At 41.4% G+C, this 22269-nt stretch overlaps 1 protein-coding gene across 1 annotated transcript in view; it reads right to left on the reverse strand.

Moving 5' to 3' along the window:
* The window catches only part of pdhx (pyruvate dehydrogenase complex component X), an 85927-nt gene that overhangs the window by 43672 nt on the left and 19986 nt on the right, over positions 1 to 22269 (reverse strand). The window contains 3 exon segments of the mRNA XM_048607295.1: positions 5304 to 5331; positions 17139 to 17169; positions 19087 to 19234. Of these exon segments, the coding sequence (XP_048463252.1) occupies positions 5304 to 5331; positions 17139 to 17169; positions 19087 to 19234 (207 nt within the window).

Raw genomic sequence — 22269 nt, forward strand, 5'->3', positions numbered from 1 at the left:
GATAACACAGTGTGGAGCTGGAGGAACACAGCAGGTCAGGCAGCATCAGAGGAGCAGGAAAGCTGATGTGTTAGGTCGGGATCCTTCTTCAGAGATAATTTCAGACTCCAGCATCGGCAGTTCTTACAATCTCTGAGTGAAGACTTTGATGGGAGCTGTGTATAGGCCTCCTTGCAGTAGTCAGGATATGGGAAAGAAAATAAATAAGGAGATAGTGTCTTTCTTACATGCATTTTCTATAACAATAATCATGGGGGATTCTTTATATAGGTGACATAAGAACCAGGAGCAGGAATAGGCCATCTGGTCCTTCGAGCCTGCTCCAGCATTCAATAAGATCATGACTGATCTTTTCATGGCCTCAGTTCCACCTACCCACCCTCTCACCATAATCCCTAATTCCTTTACTGTTCAAAAACTTATCTTAGTTTTAAAAACATTCAATGAGGAAGCCTCAACTACTTCACTGGGAAGGGAATTCCATTGATTCAACTTTTTGGGTGAATAAGTTTCTCCTCAATTCAGTCCTAAATCTGCTCTCCCTAATTTTGAAGCTATGCCCCCTTGTTCTAGTTTCACCCGCCAGTGGAAACAACCTCCCTGCTTCTATCTTATCTATTCCCTACATAATTTTATATGTTTCTATAAGATCCCCCTCATTCTTCTAAATTCCAATGAATATAATCCTAGTCTATACAGCCTCTCCTCATAAGTCAACTCTCCTAATTCTGGAATCAACCCAGTGAATCTCCTCTGCACCCCCTCCAGTGCCAGTACATCCTTTCTCAAGTAAGGAGACTAAAACAGCACGCAGTGCTCCAGGTGTGGCCTCAACCAGCCCCCTATACAGCTGCAACATAACCTCCCTGCTTTTAAACTCAATCCCTTTAGCAATGAAGGGCAATATTCCATTTGCCTTCTTAATTACCTGTTGTACCTGCAAACCAACCTTCTGTGATTCATGCACCAGGACACCCAGGTCCCTCTTCACAGCAGCATGCTCAATTTTTTACCATTCAAACAATCGTCCTTTTCACTGTTATTTCTACCAAAATCGATGACTTCACATTTATTAACATTGAATTCTGCCAGACCCTTGCCCACTCACTTAAACCATCTGTATCCCTCTGCAAACTTTCAGAGACCCCTGCGCACTTGGCTCTACCAGTCATCTTAGTGTCATCCACAAACTTTGACACACTTCACATCGTCCCCAAGTCCAAATCATCCATGTAAATTATCAACAATTGTGGTCCCAATACTTATCCCAGAGGCACACCACTAGTCACTGATTGCCAACCAGAAAAACACTCATTTATCCCCAATCTTTGCTTCCTGTTAGTTAATCAATCCTTTATCCATGCCAATATACTGCCTGTAACACCATGCATGTTTATCTTATGCAGCAGCCTTTTGTGCAGCACCCTGTCGAATGCTTTTTGGAAATCCAGATACACCACATCTACTGGGTCCACCGTGCTAGTGATGTCTTCATAGAATTCCAGCAAATTAGTCAAGCATGATCTGCCTTTCATAAACTCATGTTGCGTCCGCCCAATGGAGCGACTTCTATCTCGATGTCTTGCTATTTCTTCTTTCATGATAGATTCAAACATTTTCCCCACTACAGAAGTTAAGCTAACTAGCCTATAATTCTCCATCTTTTGTCTACTTCCTTTTCTGAACAATGACGTCACATTGGCTGTTTTCCAATCCGCTGGAACCGCCCCAGAGTTCAGAAAATTACAAGTGCATTTGCTATTAGTTCCGCCATCTCTTTTACTACCTTGGGATGCATTCCATTAGGGCCAGGAGACTTGTCTACCTTTAGCTCTATTAGCTTGCCTAACACTACCTCTTTCACGATAATGATCGTGTGTAGATCCTCACCCACTTTAGTCCTTTCATCAATTACTGGCAAGTTATTCGTCTCCTCCACTGTGAAGGCTGACACAAAATACTTGTTCAATGCCTCAGCTATTTCCTCATTTCCCGTTATTAAATCCCCCTTCCCTTCCTCTAAAGGACCTATGTTTACATTAGCCACTCTTTTTCGTTTTATATATTTGTAGAAACTTCTGCTATGCTTTTATATTCTGAGCTACTTTAGTCTCATTATCTATCTTACCTTACTTTACAGCCTTTTTTGTAGCTTTCTATTGACCTTTTAACTTTTCCCAATCTTCTAGTTTCCCACTAGTCTTTGCCACTTTGTCTGCCTTATCTTTCAATTTGATAGCCTCCCTTATTTCCTTAGGCATCCATGGCTGATTACCCGTTTTCCTACAGTCCTTCTGTTTCATTGGTAAATACTGCTGCTGAGCACTTTGAAAAATTGCTTTGAAAGTCCTCCACTGTTCCTCAACTGTCCCACCAGAGTCTTTGCTTCCAGTCTACTTTAGCCAACTCCTCCCTTATCCTGTTGTAGTCTCCTTTGTTTAAATAGAGGACCCTGGTATTGTATTTTATCTTCTCACTTTCCATCTGTATTCTAAGTTCAACCATGCTGTGTTTTTTCCTTCCAAGAGGATCCCTAACTATGAGATCATTAATTATCCCTGTCTCATTACACAGGATCAGATCTAGGATAGCTTCCTCCCTCATCGGTTCCATTATATACTGTTGAAGAAAGCTATCGTGGATACATTCAATGAACGCCTCCTCAAGGCTGTCTTGACCAACCTGGTTTGACCAATCGACATGTAGATTAAAATCCCCCATGATAATTGCCGTACCATTTTTACAGCCATTAGTTATTTCTTTGTTTATTGCTCATCCCAATGTGATGTTATTGCTTGGTGGCTTATAGACTATGCCTATCAGTGACTTCTTTTTCTTAGAATTTCTATTTCCACACAAATGGATTCAACCCTATTCTCCATAAGTGGACTGGCTAAATCAGGTTGGCAGTGGGTCTCAAGAAAAGGACTTTGTGCAATATCTACGATATGTGATTGGGAGTAGCTTGTGAGTCCACTGGGGAAGAGGCAATTCTGGACTTGGTGACGCGTAATTATGCGGACTTGGTTACGGAGCTTAAGGAAAAGGAATCCCTCTGGAGCAGTGACCATAATATGATATAATTCACCATACAATTTGAGAGGGAGAAGTTTGAATCAGATGTAATGATATTCCAATTGAGTAAAGGTAACAACAGAGACACAAGGGAGGAGCTGGCCAGAGTTGATTGGAAGGGGAGGCTAGCAGGGAAGATGATAGAGCAGCAGTGTCGGGGTTTCTGGGGGTAATTCAGAAGGCATAGAAGAAATTCAGCCTAAGAAACAAGAAACAAACTAAGGGGAAGATGGGGAACCTGACAAGAGAAGTCAAGGACAGTATAAAAGTAAAAGAAAAAAACACAATGTGGTGAAGATTAGTGGGCGGCCAGAGGATTAGGAAGCAGAGGATAACTATAAAAGCAATAAGGGAGGAGAAAATTAAATTTGCGAGTCAACTAGCTAGTAGATTCCAAGAGCTTTTTACATAACTAAAAGTTAAGAGGCAACAGTGGACACTGAACCACTGGAAATGAGGCTGGAGAAGTAGTAATGGGCAACAAAGAAACTGTGGATTAACTTTGCATCAGTTTTCACAGTGGAAGACAGCAGGAGCATGCCAGGACTTCAAGACAGTCAGAGGGCAGAGGTGAGTGTAGGGGCCATCACTAAAGAGAGGGAAACTGAAAGATCAGAAGGTGCATAAATCATCCAGACTGGATGGACTATACCCCAGAGTTCTGAAGGGAATAACTGAGGAGATTGTACAGGCATTGGAAGTGATCTATCAGGAATCACTGGAGTCAGGGAGGATCCCAAAGGATTGGAAACTGACTAATGGAACACCCTGTTTAAGAAGGGAGGAAGGCGGAAGACAGGAAACTATAGGCTTGTTAGCATTATTGCAGTCATTGGTAAGATTTTAAAGTCAATTATTAAGGATGAGATTGCAGTGTACTTGGAAGTGAGTGGTAAAATAGGGCATTGTCAGCATAACATCAGTTTATATGCAGAAAAAGGGAGGGGGATGGGGTAGGGAAAAACAGGAGGATAGAGCCTAAAGAGAGAGGAGAGCAGTTGGACAGCCAAAGAGTTGATAACGATCAGGCTGGGAGGGTGAATTGTTGTTAATGGGGACTATTAGTGACTAGCAACAGGGGGTGTGTAATGGCAGGCTATGTGGTAACAAGGCCTGGTGCGTGGGTTAGGGGGCTGGGACATGGCAGAATTTAGGCCCTAAAATTATTGAACTCAGTACTGAGCCTGGAGGGCTGCAGGGTCCCCAAGCGGAAAATGAGGTGTTCTTCCAGCTTGCATTGAGCTTCGCTGGAACACTGCAGCAAGCCAAAGATAGAGATGTTAACCAGGGAGCAGGGTGGTGCATTAAAGTGGCAGGCAATGGGTAGTTCAGGGTCTTTTTTTTCAAGCAGAACATAGATGTTCTGCAAAGCGATCACCCAATCTATGCTTCATTCCCTCAATGTAGAGGAGACCACATTGTGAGCAGCGAATGCAGTAGACTAGATTCTGGGAAGTGCAGGTGAAGTGTTGCTTAACCTGGAAGGTATGTTTGGGCCCTTGGATACTGGGGAGGGAGGAGGTAAATGGGCAGGTGTTGCACCTTCGCCGGTTACAGAGGAAGGTGCCATGGGCTGTGGGGATGTGTTGGGGGTGAAGGAGGTGTGGACCAGGGTATCCCGGAGGGAACAGTCCCTGCGGAAGGTGGACAAGGATAAATGGACGGCTGGAAAACCTTCCTTGCTGTCCACTACATCTCCAATTTTGGAGTCACCTGCAAACTTACTAACCATTTCTCTTATGTTCACGCCCAAATCATTTCTATAAATGACGAAAAACAGTGGACCCAGCACCGGTCCTTGTGGCAAACCACTGAAAAGTAACCCTCCACCACTACCCTCTGCCTCCTACCTTCAAGCCAGTTCTGTATCCAAATAGCTGGTTCTTCCTATATTCCATGTGATCTATCCTTGCTAACCTGTTTACCATGAGGAACCTTGTCGAACGCCTTATTGAAGTCTATATAGATCATGTCCATTGCTCTGCCTGCATCAATCTTCTTTGTTACTTCTTCAAGAAACTCAACCAAGTTCATGAGACACGATTTCCCACACACAAAGCGATTTTTACTATCACTAAATCAGTCCTTGCCTTTCCAAATACATGTAAATCCTGTCTATCAGGATTCCCTCCAACAACTTACCCACCACCAATGTCAGGCTCACTGGTCTACAGTTCCCTGGCTTTTCCTTACCACCTTTCTTAAATAGTGGCACCACATTAGCCAACCTCCAGAGTTCCAGCACCTTGCCTGTCACTATCGATGTTACAAATATCTCAGCAAGGGGCCCAGCAATCACTTCCCTAGCTTCCCACACAGTTCAAGGGTACACCTGATCAGGTCCTGGGGATTTATCCACCTTTATGCATTTTAAAGATATCCAGCACCTCCTCTGTAATATGGACATGTTTGAAAAGGTCACTACTTATTTCCCCACATTCTCCATTTTCCATATCCTTCTCCACAGTAAACACTGATGCAAAATACTTGTTTAGTATCTGGCCCATCTCCTGCTGTTTCAAACATAGGCGACCTTGCTGATTTTTAAGGGGCCCTATTCTCTCCCTAGTTACACTTTTGTCTTTAATGTATTTGTAGAATCCCTTTGGATTCTCCTTAACCCTGTTTGCCAAAGCTATCTCATGTCCCCTTTTTGTCTTCCTGATTTCCCTGTCAAGTATACTCCTGTTGCCTTTATACTCTTCTAGGGAATCACTCGATCTCTGCTGCCTATACCTAACATATGCTTTCTTCTTATTCTGAACCAAAACCTCAATTTCTCTAGTCATCCAGCATTCCCTACACCTACGAGCCTTGCCCTTCATCTTAACAGGAACATACTGTCTCTAAACTCTCTATCTCATTTTTGAAGGCTTCCCATTTTCCAGCTATCCATTTACCAGCAAACATCCGCCCCCAATCAACAAACTTGGCCTTCCTCAAATTTAAAACTTTAACTTTTAGATCGGTCTATCCTTTTCCATCACTGTTTCAAAACTAATAGGATTTTGGTCGCTGGCCCCAAAGTGCCCCCCCACCGCTGACACCTCAATCATCTGCCCTGCCTTATTTCCCAAGAGTAGGTCAAGTTTTGCATCTTCTCTAGTAGGTACATTCACATATTGAATCAGAAAATTTTCTTGTACACACTTAAATTCCTCTCTATCCAAGCTGTTAACACTATGGCAGTCCCAGTCTATGTTTGGAAAGTTAAAATCCCCTACGATAACCACTCTTCCATTCTTACAGATAACTGAGATCTCCTTACAAATTTGTTTCTCAATTTCCCGCTGACTACTGGGGGGTTTATAGTACAATCCCAATAAGGTGATCATTCCCTTTCTTACTTCTCAGTTCTATCCAAATAACTTCCCTGGACAGATTCCCAGGAGTATCTTCCCTAAATACAGCCATAATGTATTCCCTAATCAAAAATGCCACTCCCCCGCTGTCACTGCCACCCACCCCCACTGCCCCTTTTGATCCTTCCTATAGCACGTATACCCTGGCACATTAAGTTGCCAGTCCTGACCATTCCTGAGCTACATCCCAGTCCCGTGTTCCTAATCATGCCCCAAGTTCCTCTGCCTTACCTGCTACGCTTCTTGCATTGAAATAAATGCAGTTTAATTTATCAGTTCTACGTTGATCTCTTCTTTGTTCCTGCTGGTCCTGTCTATTTGACTTACTCCTTTTCCCAAATGCACCAGTCTCAGACTGATCTCTTTCCTTACTATTTCCCTGGGTGTGCATGTTACTGCTGGAACAGACAGCACTGGAGGTTTCTTTCTCCGTTTGAATCGCTGCTGATATGGTCATTGGCTTTAGTCTGGTGATGGTGCCACACAACACAATGGAGAGCATCCTGAATGTGAAGATGGGACTGCCTGGTGGCTGTTCTGACAGATACTGTCAAGACAACTTGATGGTAAGGATGAGGTAAAGTATGTTTTTCCTTCTTGTTGGTTCCCTCACCACCTGCAACAGACCCAGTCTGGCAGCTATGTCCTTTTAGACTCGACCAGTTTGATTACAGGAGATGTTGCCAAGCAATGCTTGATGATGGACATTGAAATTTCCCACCTAGTGTATATTCTGCACTCTTGTCAGTGCTTCCTCTAAGCGAAGTTCAAAATGGAGGAGCATAGAGTCATCACCCGAGATTTGGGGTGGGGGGGTGGGGGGAGAAGGGTGATGAAGAGCAGCTTTCTTTGTCCATGTTTGGCCTGTTGAAATAAAATGATGCACATAGCAACTCCCTGTGTTGCTATCTCTGCTGGGTTTGTCTTTTTGGTGGAACAGAACATACAAGACCCGAGTCAGGAGTGTAATGGAATACTCCCCACTTGCCTGGGTAGGTACAGCTCCAACAACACTCAAGAAGCTTGACACCATCCAGGACAAAGAGGTTTACAAGAAAGATCCTGGGGATGAAGAACTTGTCATACGAGAAGTGGTTGAGGACTCTAGGTCTAATCAGTTAAAGACAGTAAGAACTGCCGATGCTGGAGTCAGAAATAACACCGTGTGGAGCTGGAGGAACACAGCAGGCCAGGCGGCATCAGAGGAGCAAGAAAGCTGACGTTTCGGGTCGGGACCCTTCTTCAGAAATGGGGGTGGGGAAAGGGAGTACTGAAATAAATAGAGAGGAGGGGTGGAGCTGGGAAGGCAGGTGGGATGGTGATAGGGGAGTGCAGGTAGGCAGTGGTGGGGATTGGTCAGTGAGGTGGGAGGGGCAGACAGGTGGGAGAGAAGATGGATAGGTCAAGGAGGTGGGGGTGAGAGGGGCTGGGGAAGGTAGGTGGATGGCGATAGGGGAGTGCAGGTAGGCAGTGGCGGGGATTGGTCAGTGAGGTGGGAGGAGCGGAGAGGTGGGAGAGAAGACGGACAGGTCAAGGGGGCAGGGATGAGAAGGAGGGTTGGTCATGGGACGAGGCCAGGGGTGAGGAGATTTAGAAACTAGTAAAGTCTACATTGAGACCATTGGGTTGTAGGCTCCCAAGGCGGAATATGAGATGCTGCTCCTCCATTTTCCAGTTGGCATCGTTGTGACACTGGAGGTGGCCCAGGATGGACATGTCGCCCAGGGAGTGGGACGGGGAGTTGAAGCGGTTCGCGACTGGAAGGTGTCGTCGTTTGTTGCGAACCGAGCGCAGGTGCTCTACAAAGCGGTCTCTGAGACATTGAATGTATTTAAGACAGAGGTTTCTGATTGGTAACAGAATCAAGGGTTACATGGAAAAGGCTGGAGAACGTGAAATATATCAGCCATAATCGAATAGTGATGGGCTGAATGGCCTAATTCTGGTTTTATATCTTACGGTCTTTAGGTAAGGAAAGTGGTGAGGATGACTTGAAGATGCTGCAGAAGGATATAGACAAGTTAGGGGAGTGGGAAAACGTGACAGATAGAATGTAATGTGGGGAAAATATGAATTAATACACTTTGGCAGGAAGAATAGAGGAGCCAAATATTATTTAAATGAAGACAGACAGTAGAAAGTTGCAGCACAGGGGTTTGGGAGTCCTCATGCATGAATCACAAAAAACTAGCATGCAAATATCTAATACAGAAGGATTGCTGGCATTTACTTCAAAGGGGATGCAGTATAAAAAGATCAGGAAGTCTTTTTAAAATGTAACAAGGTACTAGAATACTGTGAACAGTTTTGAGCTCCGTATCCGAAGAAAGATATACAGGCATTGAAAGCAGTCCAGAGAAAGTTCGCTAACTCATTGTGGGTGTGAAGGGACTGTTGTGACTAGATTCTCTGTTTTCTCTCCAGAGATGTTGCCAGACCTGCTGAGATCTCCAGCAATTTATGTTTATGTTTATGTTTCAGATCTTCAGCTTTGCAGTTCTTTGTTTTATTTTAGTCAATTAGTGTCTATGTTTTGATTTAATCATCAAAATGGCCAAGCTCTTTCCTTTATTATAGTTATCCAGAATAAAAGAGAATTTCACAGGATTTCCGCAAACTCAAAAGTAACTTTTTGTTATGAACAAAATTTATTTTTTAAAACTGGTTCATAATTGTAATCTAGAATTAAACGATACCCTTCCAATCCCAAACAAACATTCATATGACGTACGACTATACAGTTCTGCAGAGACACACAACATGATTTTTAAGAAAAACAGAAGGGAAAAAAACATCCTTGTGGGCTGAGGATCCCAAAGAATAAAACTGGACAATTTATCATGGTTCCCTTCGTTTTGTATTGACAAGTCCAAAATGCTGACCACAATAGTGATGGAGAATATTCAACTCAATCGGAAAGTTCGTTAGATTTGGGTTTTTGAATGGAAATAGCAGCTCAACTTTTAGTGTTTGAGGTAGAATGAGATACTGATATTTGGGTGCATTCTCATGGTCCTTAAACTTGTATTCCCAACAGTGCATAATCATTATAAAAACTGAAAGGACTGTGGATGCTGTAAATCAGACAAAAAAACAGAAATTGTTGGAATGGCTCAGCAGATCTGGCAACACCTGTGGAGAGAAATCAGAGTTAACGTTCTGGGATGAGTGACCCTTCCTCAGAATACAATCTTTCACCAGATCACCCAATATGTGTGGGAAGTCCAATTCAGTAGATAGAGAGGAAAATGATTTGTTGCGTAAGTGTGGTTCTGAAACAAAGAACAAAACTTGATTCAGAGAGAGATTCTGACAATGATGCCGAAGTGAGCCAAAATGAATTAGATGAACTCCGTGGCAGATGCAGAACATATGAAGTTGTCTATTTTTAAAATGATATGATTATGATTCAAACTAACCTTGTGGAAATGTTTAATTTAAAAGGTGACACATTGATTTAATTAGAATTACCGATGTCATTCTTTTATTTCACTCTTCAAAACATTGATCACCTACACCAGCACAGATGGCTCACATTTTATAATTGGCCTACAAGGTCAACTCCATTTTTGGAAGGACTTTATAAGGCTTCAAATATTGACTTAAAAATGCCACAATCAATGTTGTGTATGAATAATATGTTTTGAATGTACATTTGGAAAGGATTTTTGGGGAGATTAGCAGAGAAAAGGAGTGGAAAAAAAAGGAGCCAGTGTTGTCCTTAACACAGCACAGTTTCTACTGAATTCCATGACTGGGAAGCAGAAAAAAATGTCGGTAATGAAGAGCAGCTAGTGACCCTTTTCCTACACTGGCTCTAATCCTTGTCACTGTCCAAATGTCTTGTGCAACTTGACTTGAATGTTGTGTCATATTACAGTAATCAACAAATTTGCGATTTAGGAGGTGGTCAGCTCATCAGTGTTCTGCAGCAGTGGTCCTGTACTACATGAAAGAACTGCATTATCTGTGCTATACGTGTGGGGCCACATGCAGTCTGTGGAGGGTTTGCATTTACGTGGCATATGGCATCTCACATAATCTGCAGTGTTTATAAAGGTACAGGGTCACATTGTGTGGATGTGTGTTCCTGATATATAGAATTACACATAGTTTGCAGAGTGCACGTGTGGACCACAGGATCATACAGTCTGTGTGTGTAGTGATTTGAGCTATGGGGTCTCCCATAGCTTGTAGTGTCTATGACATACAGAGTCACAGTCTGTGATGCATGTTCATACAACAAGGTGCAAGACATGTGCGGTCCTGGTGTGTGGTGTGTGTATTTAAAACAGGATTATACATTGTCCGTGATGTGTGTGTGCACCTGTGGGGTACATGGTCATATATTCCCTGTGTGTCTATGTGTGGCACAGGGTCTCACAGTTTGCTGTCTGTGTGGTAGCTTGTGGTATGTGGTATACTGTGTTTGCTACAGCTATTTACTTGGTCCAGGCTCACAGAGGATTACCTATAATATATAAAGAAAATGTTCATGTGCTGTGGGTGGAATTGGCTGGGCCAGGACTTATTGCTTTCGTCAATTCCGAATTTGAGCAGTCTCATAATGTAATCAGGGTCAATTTCTAGATGTAATCCTTCAATAACTTACAGATTTGTACTCAAGTAATACATAGTTAACAGTATCTTGGTACAATGAATGGTCTCTATACATATGAACAGTAATGAACAGTTCAGGCTCTATATCCAACACAAAATGTTTCACTTCATATACATCTATTGATTCAAGAGGAAGCATTTAAAATGTTATACAATAGAAAAGTCTTCTTTATTTCCATCCAAGTCAGGACAGCCAAATCTGATCTGAAAACCCTCTCTGTTCAGCTTTTGCCTGAACAGTATTAAACATGAACAAGCAGCTCCAGAAACATGAGCAGTAAGGACAAGTCTGGAATAAATGTGGCTCAGCAGGGATTATATTGGAGGAAGACACCGTGTGAAGAAATGAAACAGGAAGGGCTTTAGACAGCACCCTCGTGCAGCCATTAGCACATAGGCATTCAACATTTACCATTGTGCTTTGTCAGCACAATCTGAATTCTGGGTTTGGACGGTAGCCCCTTGCCTTCTAGCTGCACACTTTTAACCCATCACAGAAACATTACAGTGCAGAAAGAAGCCATTTGGCCCATCAAGTCAGCACTGACCCTCCAAGGAACATCCCACCCAGACCTAGACCTGACCCTATTCCTGTAACCTGCATGCACCATGGCTAATTCACTGGCCTGCACATTTTTGAATTCTGGGAGGAAACTGGGGCATCCAGAGGAAAGCCACGCAGACATGATGAGAATGTGCAAACTCCACACAGTCACCCAAGGTTGGAATTGAACCCTGGTCCCTGGTGAGGCAGCAGGGCCAATCACTGAGCCCATGTGCCGCCCTGCAATGAGATGGCAAGACAAATCTTTCAAGGGATACACATGACCCTCAGTATTGAGACAGAATGAATCAGTTCAGTACTATTTTATCTTCTTTTAATTATCATAGCTATATTGGAATGCCCCAGACTTTGGATTGGGAGCTAATTGCATTGTAATAAAGACTTTTCTGTGCTGGTTGGAAAGGTATTTTTATGGAGAGCCAACAACAAAAGTCATTGAGTTCCCAGGCAGCTGGTTACAGAGGAGCATTAACAGAGGTCAAGATGTAAATTATCTGTCCACTTAAAAGGAAATTAGAGCATGCAACAAGACTGAAATTGAGGTGAGTGGATGGGCTTTATGACAGGTTAGTGCAGGGAAGAGGAGACTAGGAATGAAATACTGAGACTTTCAGTGCACATAACGCACATAAGTTATCCAGCTGGAAGACTACCATCTGAATTTTATTAAACATTGAGTGGGTTGTTTATCTTGCCCTTGTGATGAATGGATCAACAAATGAGACAGGGAGACATAGCACACTGTCATCTTCATTCCCATATCCTTTCTTTACACAGGCTATTTATTTCCATATCCACAATGCTGTCTCTGATGTACCCACCTCACAATACAACTTGAAAACTGCCGTCAGGGCCAGTCCACCGCTGCTACCCACCCACACACACACAAATGTGGCCTTGCTGCACCCTGCCTTGCCAACCACTTCAGTCGACTTCATTTATTGTCCCTGATCTAGGATCTCATTAGTCATCTCGAAACTCAAGGACTCCACTTTTCCCTAATAAATATTAACCTTTTAAATGCTCCGTTCCTCTTATTCTGATCTTGCGGTTATCCCCATTTTACTACCTACTCTTAGAGACATAGCTTACTCATCATAAGCTCACCATCTTGCTATCATCAATGTATATCTTTTTTATACTCTCGAGTGCCTTATCATACGGCATAAAGAACTGTACAGAATTCTGTGTGGCTTAAAGGATTTTTACAAGGTTAGGATAACTTCTCTGTTTTTGAATTCTTTCCAACTGAAAATAAGTTTTTGGGAAAGAGGGGTAAAATATAAAATGGTCCTGTGCAGTTCCTACTGAAATTGCATTACAGGTGCTCAGCAAATGGCTAACAGCTACGGACTTGAATTTGCCAAGTAAGGTGTAATCATTTAAGATATGACTTTCAGATGCACAACACATTTTAAAGAGAGTTGGAGTGTAGTGTGGATCTCTTGTTAAATCCAGCAGATTGATGCAAGTATGGTGATTATTATCTCTTATGTGTGTGCAAAGGCACAGCAAAGATACAGGCTCCCAAACTCGAGGGACAAGGCAGCTATTAAAAGAGAATGAGTCTAAACACAACACTTGTTACTAAATAAAAAAAAATTTTGCAGGAAAGAAGTGCTGCCATTTTATCGACAAAGGTCTCCAGGATCACTGCTATGTTTGAGTGTGGCTTTACATCATTTGCTGTTGATATCCTGATGGCCTTGTCTGGTTTTAATTATCCCTTCAAGTGGACTTAACATGACTTTGTCAATTCTTATTGTTTTCTTTGCAGGCCTATGAGGCTCTTCAGGATGTTTCTGTTCATTAAAAGTGGCTGCAAAATTGGAGGGTAGGAATTCTGCAGCAAGTAACTCACCTCCTGACTCCCCAAAGCCTGTTCACCTTCTACAAGTCTCAAGTCAGGACTATGGTAGAATACTCCCCATTTGCCTGAATGAGTGAAGTTCCAAACATTCAAGCTTGACACCATCCAGGACAAAGCAGACAGCTCGACTGGCACCACAAACATTCATTTTCTCAATTACTGACACTCACTAGCAGCACTACACACTGTAGCAACTCAACAAGCCTCCTTAGACATCACCTTTCAAACCTAAGACCATTACCATTTAGAAGGACAAGGGAAGTAGATACAAGAGAACACTACCAGCTGCAAGTTTCCCTCCAACCACTCACCATCCTGACTTGGAATTACTGCCATTTGTTTAGTGCTGCTGGGTCAAAATCCTGGAGGTCCTCCTCAACAGCATTGTGGGTCTACCTACACTGATATGGACAGCAGCAGTTCAAGAGGGCAGCTTACCACTACCTTCTCAAGGCCATCTAGGGATGTGCAATAAATGCTGGCCCAGCCAGTGATGATCACATCCCACAAATAAATTAAAAATAAAATTCTAGTATTAAATCCTATTGGAATACTTGAACAAACATAATCCAAACGTCTGTTAGAAATGGAGATTGTAGTTCAGTCATAAACAAGTATTTGAGACGGTAAATGCAACGAATATGCCATTCCTGGTCAAACACATTACCAGGGCAATTCAAATACTCATTGTTGCAATCTAATGCAGGCTTCTGCAACCCACACTCTAGTGGAAGAGGTGTGTGTTTGTGTCTGTGTGGAGGGAACATGGTGGTGTTGAGCAGACAAAATATAACATGGTCCAGTTACATGCTGAACATGCAGCATGGGCACTCAGCAAACAGACAACAGCAACAGATACTAGATTTGGCAAGTATGACACAGGAGCCTGATTAATTTCTTGATTGGAGATCCTTAAATGTTAATAGGGTCTATGTGAGAATTTTAAAAAATTCATCGGGTGGAGAGGGGAGAAAGGAGGCGGTGATTGAAAGTGTCAAAATGTAGAGATTTTACATGCCTGAAGTTCCAGTGGTCTGTGCCAGCTGTGGTCCTAAGCATAGTAGAATCAGCAGTTTCAGACAGACAGGTGTCTGCAAGACAAGTCAGTTTTGTTTACCTCCTGAGTTCTGGTGATGAGCTAGGGGAGAGGGGATTATTCAGATTTACTTAGCCACAATAATTGCAATGTTTTAACTGGGAAGGTGAGCTATTAGACAGACAGCAAAAATTATCCATCACTTTTTTTGTAAACCACTAGTCTTCAGCGAGCTCATGATATTCCACTGGATCTCTTTTACACAATGGCACAATTATTATTTTGTGTTAACGTTTGGCAAAATGATAAGTCAGATGTAAATAGAAGTAAAGGCTCCTTTTCCCCTTGGTGTGATAGAAGCAGGAGCATTGTCCTAAGTTAGATTCATTCTTGTGCCTGCTCAAAAAATTAGAACAGAGAACTGAATACAACATGGAATTTCCCCCGCTCCATTTCAACCTGTATGTGGTTATTGATAAAAATCGCTGAAAATTCTGCAATTTGCTTTAGCTGTATATACTTTGAAAATAATAGAAGGAAAGGGGCATTCTCCAGTGAAGTTTCCAGTGAAGTTTTTTATTGTATTGAGCATTTACCTGTAAATCTAAATAGGGCTCCTCCAAGTTTCCAGTTAAAACGAAGGAAGGAAAGCCTCAGCAAATGTTCTGACGTCTAATCCATAACACAGTAGAAACTGACCACTTTCACCTGAAGAAGACATTACACACTTGGAGAGTGAGCTGTAGACTTGGTTGAACATATGAAGGGAATACAATGAAAGCAAAGTTTAGCTTCCAATCAGGGCTTCAAGCCAAAAGAAGTATTGCACAATATCAGCACACCTTGGATTGCAACAACATTTCTGGTGAGAGAAGTGACAATCACTGTGACAGTTGAACAGTGGTGCCACAAAATACTATCCCATACCATAAACAGAAAGCATATTGTGTGGAACACTGACATATATTCTGCACTTGTCCAAGTAAAGACTACATAATTCATGATTAACATGGAACATAGTTACGAGATTCACCTCAAATCGGAGACAGGTGGAGAAGCACTGTTGGTCTCATTCTCTGTTGTTGGTTCTAGACTGCTGCTCATTAAACTTGAAGTATTATGGCATAACCAATGTACCTTCTAGATGGTAGCTACATCTCAAATGTACAATGGCCACGTAAACCACTTGAGCTTTGAGATTTTGGTGCAGATTGGTGTCTAATTCTCTTGATGAGACTGAACACAGTTTGATTATTAGTCACTATCCCATAACAATTATTCACTCCTCTGGCAACACATAATAAATTGGATGTTGCACTCTAACTTTAATTCTAATTTTATATAATTTGACACAGGCATGTGATTCATAGAGTCATAGTCATAGAGTCATACAGCACGGAAACAGACCCTGTGGTCCAAAAGGTAGTCCCACCTGCCTGCACTTGGCCCATATCCCTACAATCTTTCCTATTCATGTATTTATCTAAATGTCTTTTAAATGTTGTAACTGCAGCCGCATCCACCACTTTCTTTGGCAGTTCATTCCACACATTAACCAGCGCGTAAAAAAAAAATTCCCTCATGTCTTTTTAAATTCTTTCTCCTCTCATCTTAAAAATATGCCCTAGTCTTGAAATCTTCCACTCTCGGGAAAAGACACCTGCCATTCAGCTTATTTATACATCACTGTTTTATAAGCCTCTATAATTTCATCTCTCAATCTGCTACATTCCAGTGAATAAAGTCCCAGCCTATTCAGCCTCTGCTTATAACTCAAATCCTCCATTCCCAGCAATATTTTGGTAAATCTCTTCTGAATCCTCTCAAATGGAATTGCTGCCTAAAGACTATGCTAATATGGTAAGAAATTCTTTCCTCTATACAGAGGGGGGTATGGTGGCTCAGTAATTAGTACTACTGCCTCACAGCAAAGGGACCCAGGTTTGATTCCAGTTCAGGCCACTGCCTGTGTGTAGTCTGCACATTTTCTCTATGTTTGCGTAGGTTTCATTTGGCTGCTCCGGTTTCCTCCCACAGTCCAAAGATGTGCAGGTTAGGTGGACTGGCCATGCTAAATTGCCTGCAGTGTCCAGGGATGTGCAGGCAAGGTGGATTAGCCATGGGAAAAAATGCAGAGTTACAGGGATAGAGTAGGGGGTTGGGTCTGTTTGGGATGCCCTTCAGGGGGTCAGTGTGGGCATGGGCCGAAAAGCCTGCTTCCATACTGTAAGGATTCTATGATTCGGTGCCACAAGAATAACTGGAATCACAGTGTTTTAAGTGCGGGAAACCTCTCTAAACACACATTACGTGGTATGAACCCTATTCTTGGCTCTCTTTTCTACACTTTTTTTGTCTTATGTTTTGTGTGGCTAAAATATGTATTTACGAAAGGTTAAAATTATGAGCTATTTAGCTGAAGAACTTAATGGAAGGAGCAAGAGACTGTGTCAGTAGTACCCATCAGTTAGTGTTTCATGTCATAAACTTAAACCTGTAGGAAACTGAATAATACTTATACTCACTAGTCTGAGGTAATGTTAAACCCAAGTCCTAGGAATGAAACCAGAAGGGTCTGTGTTATTGAAACACATTTGCAAACTAAAAAACAGAAAACTTCCGATTCTAACTCAAATATCCTCTGCAAATTCCTCCAAATGCTACACTGCATTAAATAGGAAATCTCATTCCATTCCAACAAATATTTAGGCAGGAGTTCTATTTGAATCAGTTGCTTGCTACTTAAATCACTGTCAAAAAACAGTGCAATGTTCAATTTATTATATATTGGTAGCAAAAAGGGTAGTAATGTATCTCATGAAGGTTAAACACAAAAATACAAACATGGTTGCCCCAGTTCATAGAATCATAGGGCTGTTACAGTGCAGACGGCAGCATTTGGCCCATCACATTTATGTTGGCTCTCCAAATGAGCATTGCACCTGGCACCATTCTCCTGCCTTCTCTCTGTAACCCTGCACACTCCTCCTTTTCAAATAATGTTCCAATTTCCTATGGAATGTCTCGACTGAACCTGGCTTCACCACATGCTCTGGCAGCGCAGTCTCGACTGCTAATCATGCATTGTGTGACAAAGATGCACTGCTTTGCCATGATTTTCTGTTTAACCACTGGCTGGCCTTGAACGGTGTGAAGTTTTTTTGTTCCAGGTAAATGATACAAAGTGAACGTGCTGCAGCAGTTTAGGGTTAGTAATTACAAGACTAAAGACCAGCAGAGATTTGTATACATTTCTGTTCCTTTATTATATACACATGCATCTAAGGAATGGAAATAAAGGAAAGGAATAATTTAAAACTCAAAGGTAAGGACATTTGTTGAAAATGGGACAGTGAGATGACATTTGTGCCCCCTTTTCCAGTGGTTTCTTTCAGAATTAGATTTTAATGATGATCTAGAGGCAGAGTTGGGTAAACCTGGACTGTGGCTGTGGTGTCACCTAGATTCTTGACAGATTGGCTCAATGTATTTAGCAAACTGCTTCTTACCAACAAATTCAGAGTTCAGAAATTACATTTGAACATCTTCTCCAAGAAGAGGAGATTTTGGTCTTGCAATGGGGTTTGTGGATGAATCAGATTCAATTTGATGAGGAAATTTCAATGTAAGATTGGTTTCTATCTGGACCATTTTTCATTTGAGATCAATGGTGAATCACTAGCACCACTTCAGGCATGATGAGTTATACGATATTCCTTTTGTTTGGAATGGCTGGGGGAGTCATCTTGACTCCTATAAATCTGCGTTGGTGGACTGCAAGATATATACAATGTAAAGGTGCACGCACCGGGAGGACAATGTCAGAGCTCTGAGCTGTTCTGTTAACCATTGATTCGAATCCTTCTAGAAATTATGGTCAACTGTGATCACATGCATCATGTGATTGACAGCATCCATGTTTTAGTCCAACGAAGTTTGTTTTAAATTTAAACAATAAGGTATAGCTTCTAAAATAATCTATGATCTCTCTTCACATCTTGTAGACATGATAAAAGAGATACCCAGTTAGTTGTCTACTCAGGTTCTAGATACCGGTTTTCTTCAGTGTGCAGTTACCATTGGTTTAAAAAGGAGACACGCTGACAGCCAGAAGGAAAGAAACAGTAAGAAATAAGCTGTTCCCTTATAATCAATGGTGTTGCTGGCAAGACAGTGCTATGACATCATAGGTTTCATATATTATGTACATATTAAACTATATGACTGTGAAGATAACGCTGAGAAGATGTGCTACATTATTTAGTTGGTGGTAATATTAGTTCAGTCACTAATATCGCTATTAAAGAAAATGCAAGCTATGTAACCTGTATAACATTCAGTATCTGAAAGAGAAAGACCAATGCGCAGTGCAGATGTTGAATCCTGTGCAAAATGTTAGCCTAAATGTCTCTTTTTACATATTTCCTAAGCCACGAGTTTTCTTTTCTCACTTTACATTTATAGCTTTCATGTCATAAGTATTTGATAAGGTTTTGATGACAGGTGGAGAAACATAAGAAACAAATGCTAGGTTTGTCTATGTTACAACAAAACTCACCTTTGGCGAGCTGCTTCCTCAGCTTCAAGATTTGGTCAATGTTACAGTCAATACTAGCATATGAGTGAGGGATTGTGGTCTTGGATTCTGTTAGTCTCCGTGCAATAACTTGCCGAATGTTGCTTGCTGGGATTTCTGTAAATGTGCCCTGAAAATAATAGAGAACAATGTAAAGTGCCGAACAAAATAAATAACTTGCATTTATTCAATGCATTCCATATCAACAGGAAGTTCAAAAGTGATAACAACTTACTTCAACTGAAGTGACTGTTAAGTCGGCAAGTTTTTTGACACTTCACTGCCTGTGAGACAATCTAACAGGTCACTCATTTTCAAGAATAAAAATAAAATACTGCCGATGCTGAAAATCTGAAATAAAAATATAAAGTGCTAGAGAAACTTAGCAGGTTTGGGTGCATTTATTGATAGAGAAACAGAGTTAATGTTGTGTCTGATATGACTTTTCATCAGAAGGTGGTTCACAACTTCTCAAGAGCAATCAGGGATGGGCAATAAAGAACAAATTAAAGATAGCCAAACTGCCCAAAGCAAACACCTCCTATTAACTGCACTGAGATAAATAATCAGTTGATCTGTTTTGGGTATAAGAGTTGACCAAGATATTTACACAATTCAGTTCTGCAACGTACGCCCTGAAGAACTTTCATATCCATCTCAGCAGGTTGGTGGCACCTTTTATCCAGAAGATGACACAGACAATAATGAAGCTGGATTGTGCATTCAACTTACTGTGCCAGGCTCCGGCTCATGACCTTCTCGCACTCAAAGTCAGCCTGGCATTATGAAAGTTAGTGCATTGAAGATCTCCACTGTCCTAGTTTATACTAATTTAGCACATAATTAAGGTTCTGCTCTGTATGTAGGATCCAAGTGTTCAGATCCATGATATTTTACCTAGGTAAGGGGGATAAATGCTAGACTCGCCAGTAACACCCACACCCCATGAACGAATTGGGATGTGTTTGAATTTGGTCATGGCAACCAAGCATTAGATGCAGATGTATTTCATCTAAAGCTGAAAGCTACCTGATTGTATCTTTCAAAAAAAAATCAAAATTCAGATTTGTCAATGTTTAAAATCTAATTTCAATAACAGAAAAATGATGCCACCCAAGGTGCAGATTTAAATCTTCACTGACTTTGTTCAACTCTAACAACATTTCTGCTTTAAGTGTCTCTCCAAGAGAATCAAGGGGATAAAACGGCATATTTGCAACATGGCTGGGAGCCACAATGTCAAATGGGTGAACTTCTCAACTGTATTTACATTCAGAGTTACTTTTAGTAATTTGAGATGTAAGACTGTTTGAGGCAGCAATTCCTACTGAACCACATAAGCATACCTCACCTTCCCAGTTAATGTAACAGAAATGACAAAAATTCTAAACAAACAAAACAAAACCCCCAAATGATACCTGAAATATTTTATTTAGTCAGGTTGCAAGAAAAAGCAAACTTCAAAAACTCTACAGAAATATGAATGTACAGCAATACAGTGTTGTTTTTTCTGAACAAACTAAAGTCAATGGGTTATTGAGAATATTACAATTTGCATTTTGATGTATGTTTTTATATGCCATTTTCCAAAATAATTTTTAGCACTTTTTAGAATCACAACTGCAATTACAAGGTGAAAAAAACTAAACAACATACAAGGTTAGTAAATGCAAAAGGTAAATATTATTTTGTACTTTCTTCATTCCAATACACTGTTTGTACATTCTACAGTTAATGTCAGATATTAGGCAACCTGCCACCCCTAGCCAGTATGAACAACGTATGATTGCTGTCCTATTCTATTCTTAGTGCCCTCTCACTTGGCCTAGAAAGTCACTCAGTGGTATAAATTAGTGATGGGCAATAAAGGGGATCTACAAATAATGCCAGCATTTCAGGAACAAAGCAGATTGGCCAGGCTCATTGCCATTATCAGAGGCCTGGGAACTCTATTTCTGAGCAGGCTCTAAAGCTTTTGGAAAACCTACAAAAATGCTGTGAAAGAGAAAGGAAAGAAATGGGGGAACAGAGATAGATTATGAACCAAAGTTGTTGAACTCAATGTTGAGCCCAGACGGCTTGAAAGTTAACCTTCAAAATTGAAGGTGCTGTTCCTTGTGCATCTGTTGAACTTCAAGAAAACCCCGAAAGAACTGTGGATGTTGCAAATCAGAAGCAAAAACATAAACTGCCTGGAAAAGCTCAGCGTCTGTGGAGAGAAATCAGAGTTAACGTTTCAGGTTGAGTGACCTTTCCTCAGAAGGATTATATTGTGAGCATTGACTACAGAGCTCTAAAAGCAGTCCAACTAAGTTGCTGCTTCAAATAGGAGGAGGAGTGTTTGGGATGTAAGGGAAAGAAGATGAAGTGTGTTGCACCAACTGTGCTTGCATGGACAGCTGCTGTCAGAAGAGATGTTGAATTTATTGGAGAAGTGGACCAGAGAACTAGTGAAATAGCAGTGCCTTTGAATGTTGAAATGTCACAGGCCTATTTGTCCTGAAGGTAGCAGAAATGGTAAGTGGAAAGTGACAACCAGGAACTTCTATTATGATTCTTGGAGGGAGATGATGTGGGAGCAGAAATACACAGAATGGAATGGACAGTGTTAAGGGCCTGTCAAACACGCAGGTGGTGGTGTGGGTCCACTTGTTGAATAATAAGGCAACCATACAGGAAATACTAGAAGGGAAGTTGGTTTCATTAGACCATGAGGAGAGACAGAGAAACATGGAGAATGGAACACATTATTATAGTGTGCAGGGTGTGACGAAAGTCAAGGGAGGTGTGGGAGTCAGAACGATCATAAGGAATATTTGCTGATAGAATATCCCAGAAATGGAGACATTAGGAATCAAGGAAGAGAAGAATTGGAGATGGACATTGTGAAGCTGAGAGAAGGGTAGAAATTGAAAGGGAAGTTGATGAGACTTTCCAGTACATGGAGGGACCAGGAAATTACTAGAATAAAAAATGTTCTCTGTCAAAGAGAGGAATAGCTAGAACACATACAGCTACTCATGACAACCTTTTTGATTTGAAAAAAGTCAGTGATGCCAAAAGAGAAGCTGTGCATTCTGATAGCACTAGACAATGTTCTGGATTCAACATGGAGTTGGCCTCAATTCTGTTTTGTTTCTCTTTGCTGGTTTTGGTTTTAATTGC

Source organism: Rhincodon typus, chromosome 17 (genome assembly GCF_021869965.1).
Source record: "Rhincodon typus isolate 14 chromosome 17, sRhiTyp1.1, whole genome shotgun sequence".
Lineage (NCBI taxonomy): Eukaryota > Metazoa > Chordata > Chondrichthyes > Orectolobiformes > Rhincodontidae > Rhincodon > Rhincodon typus.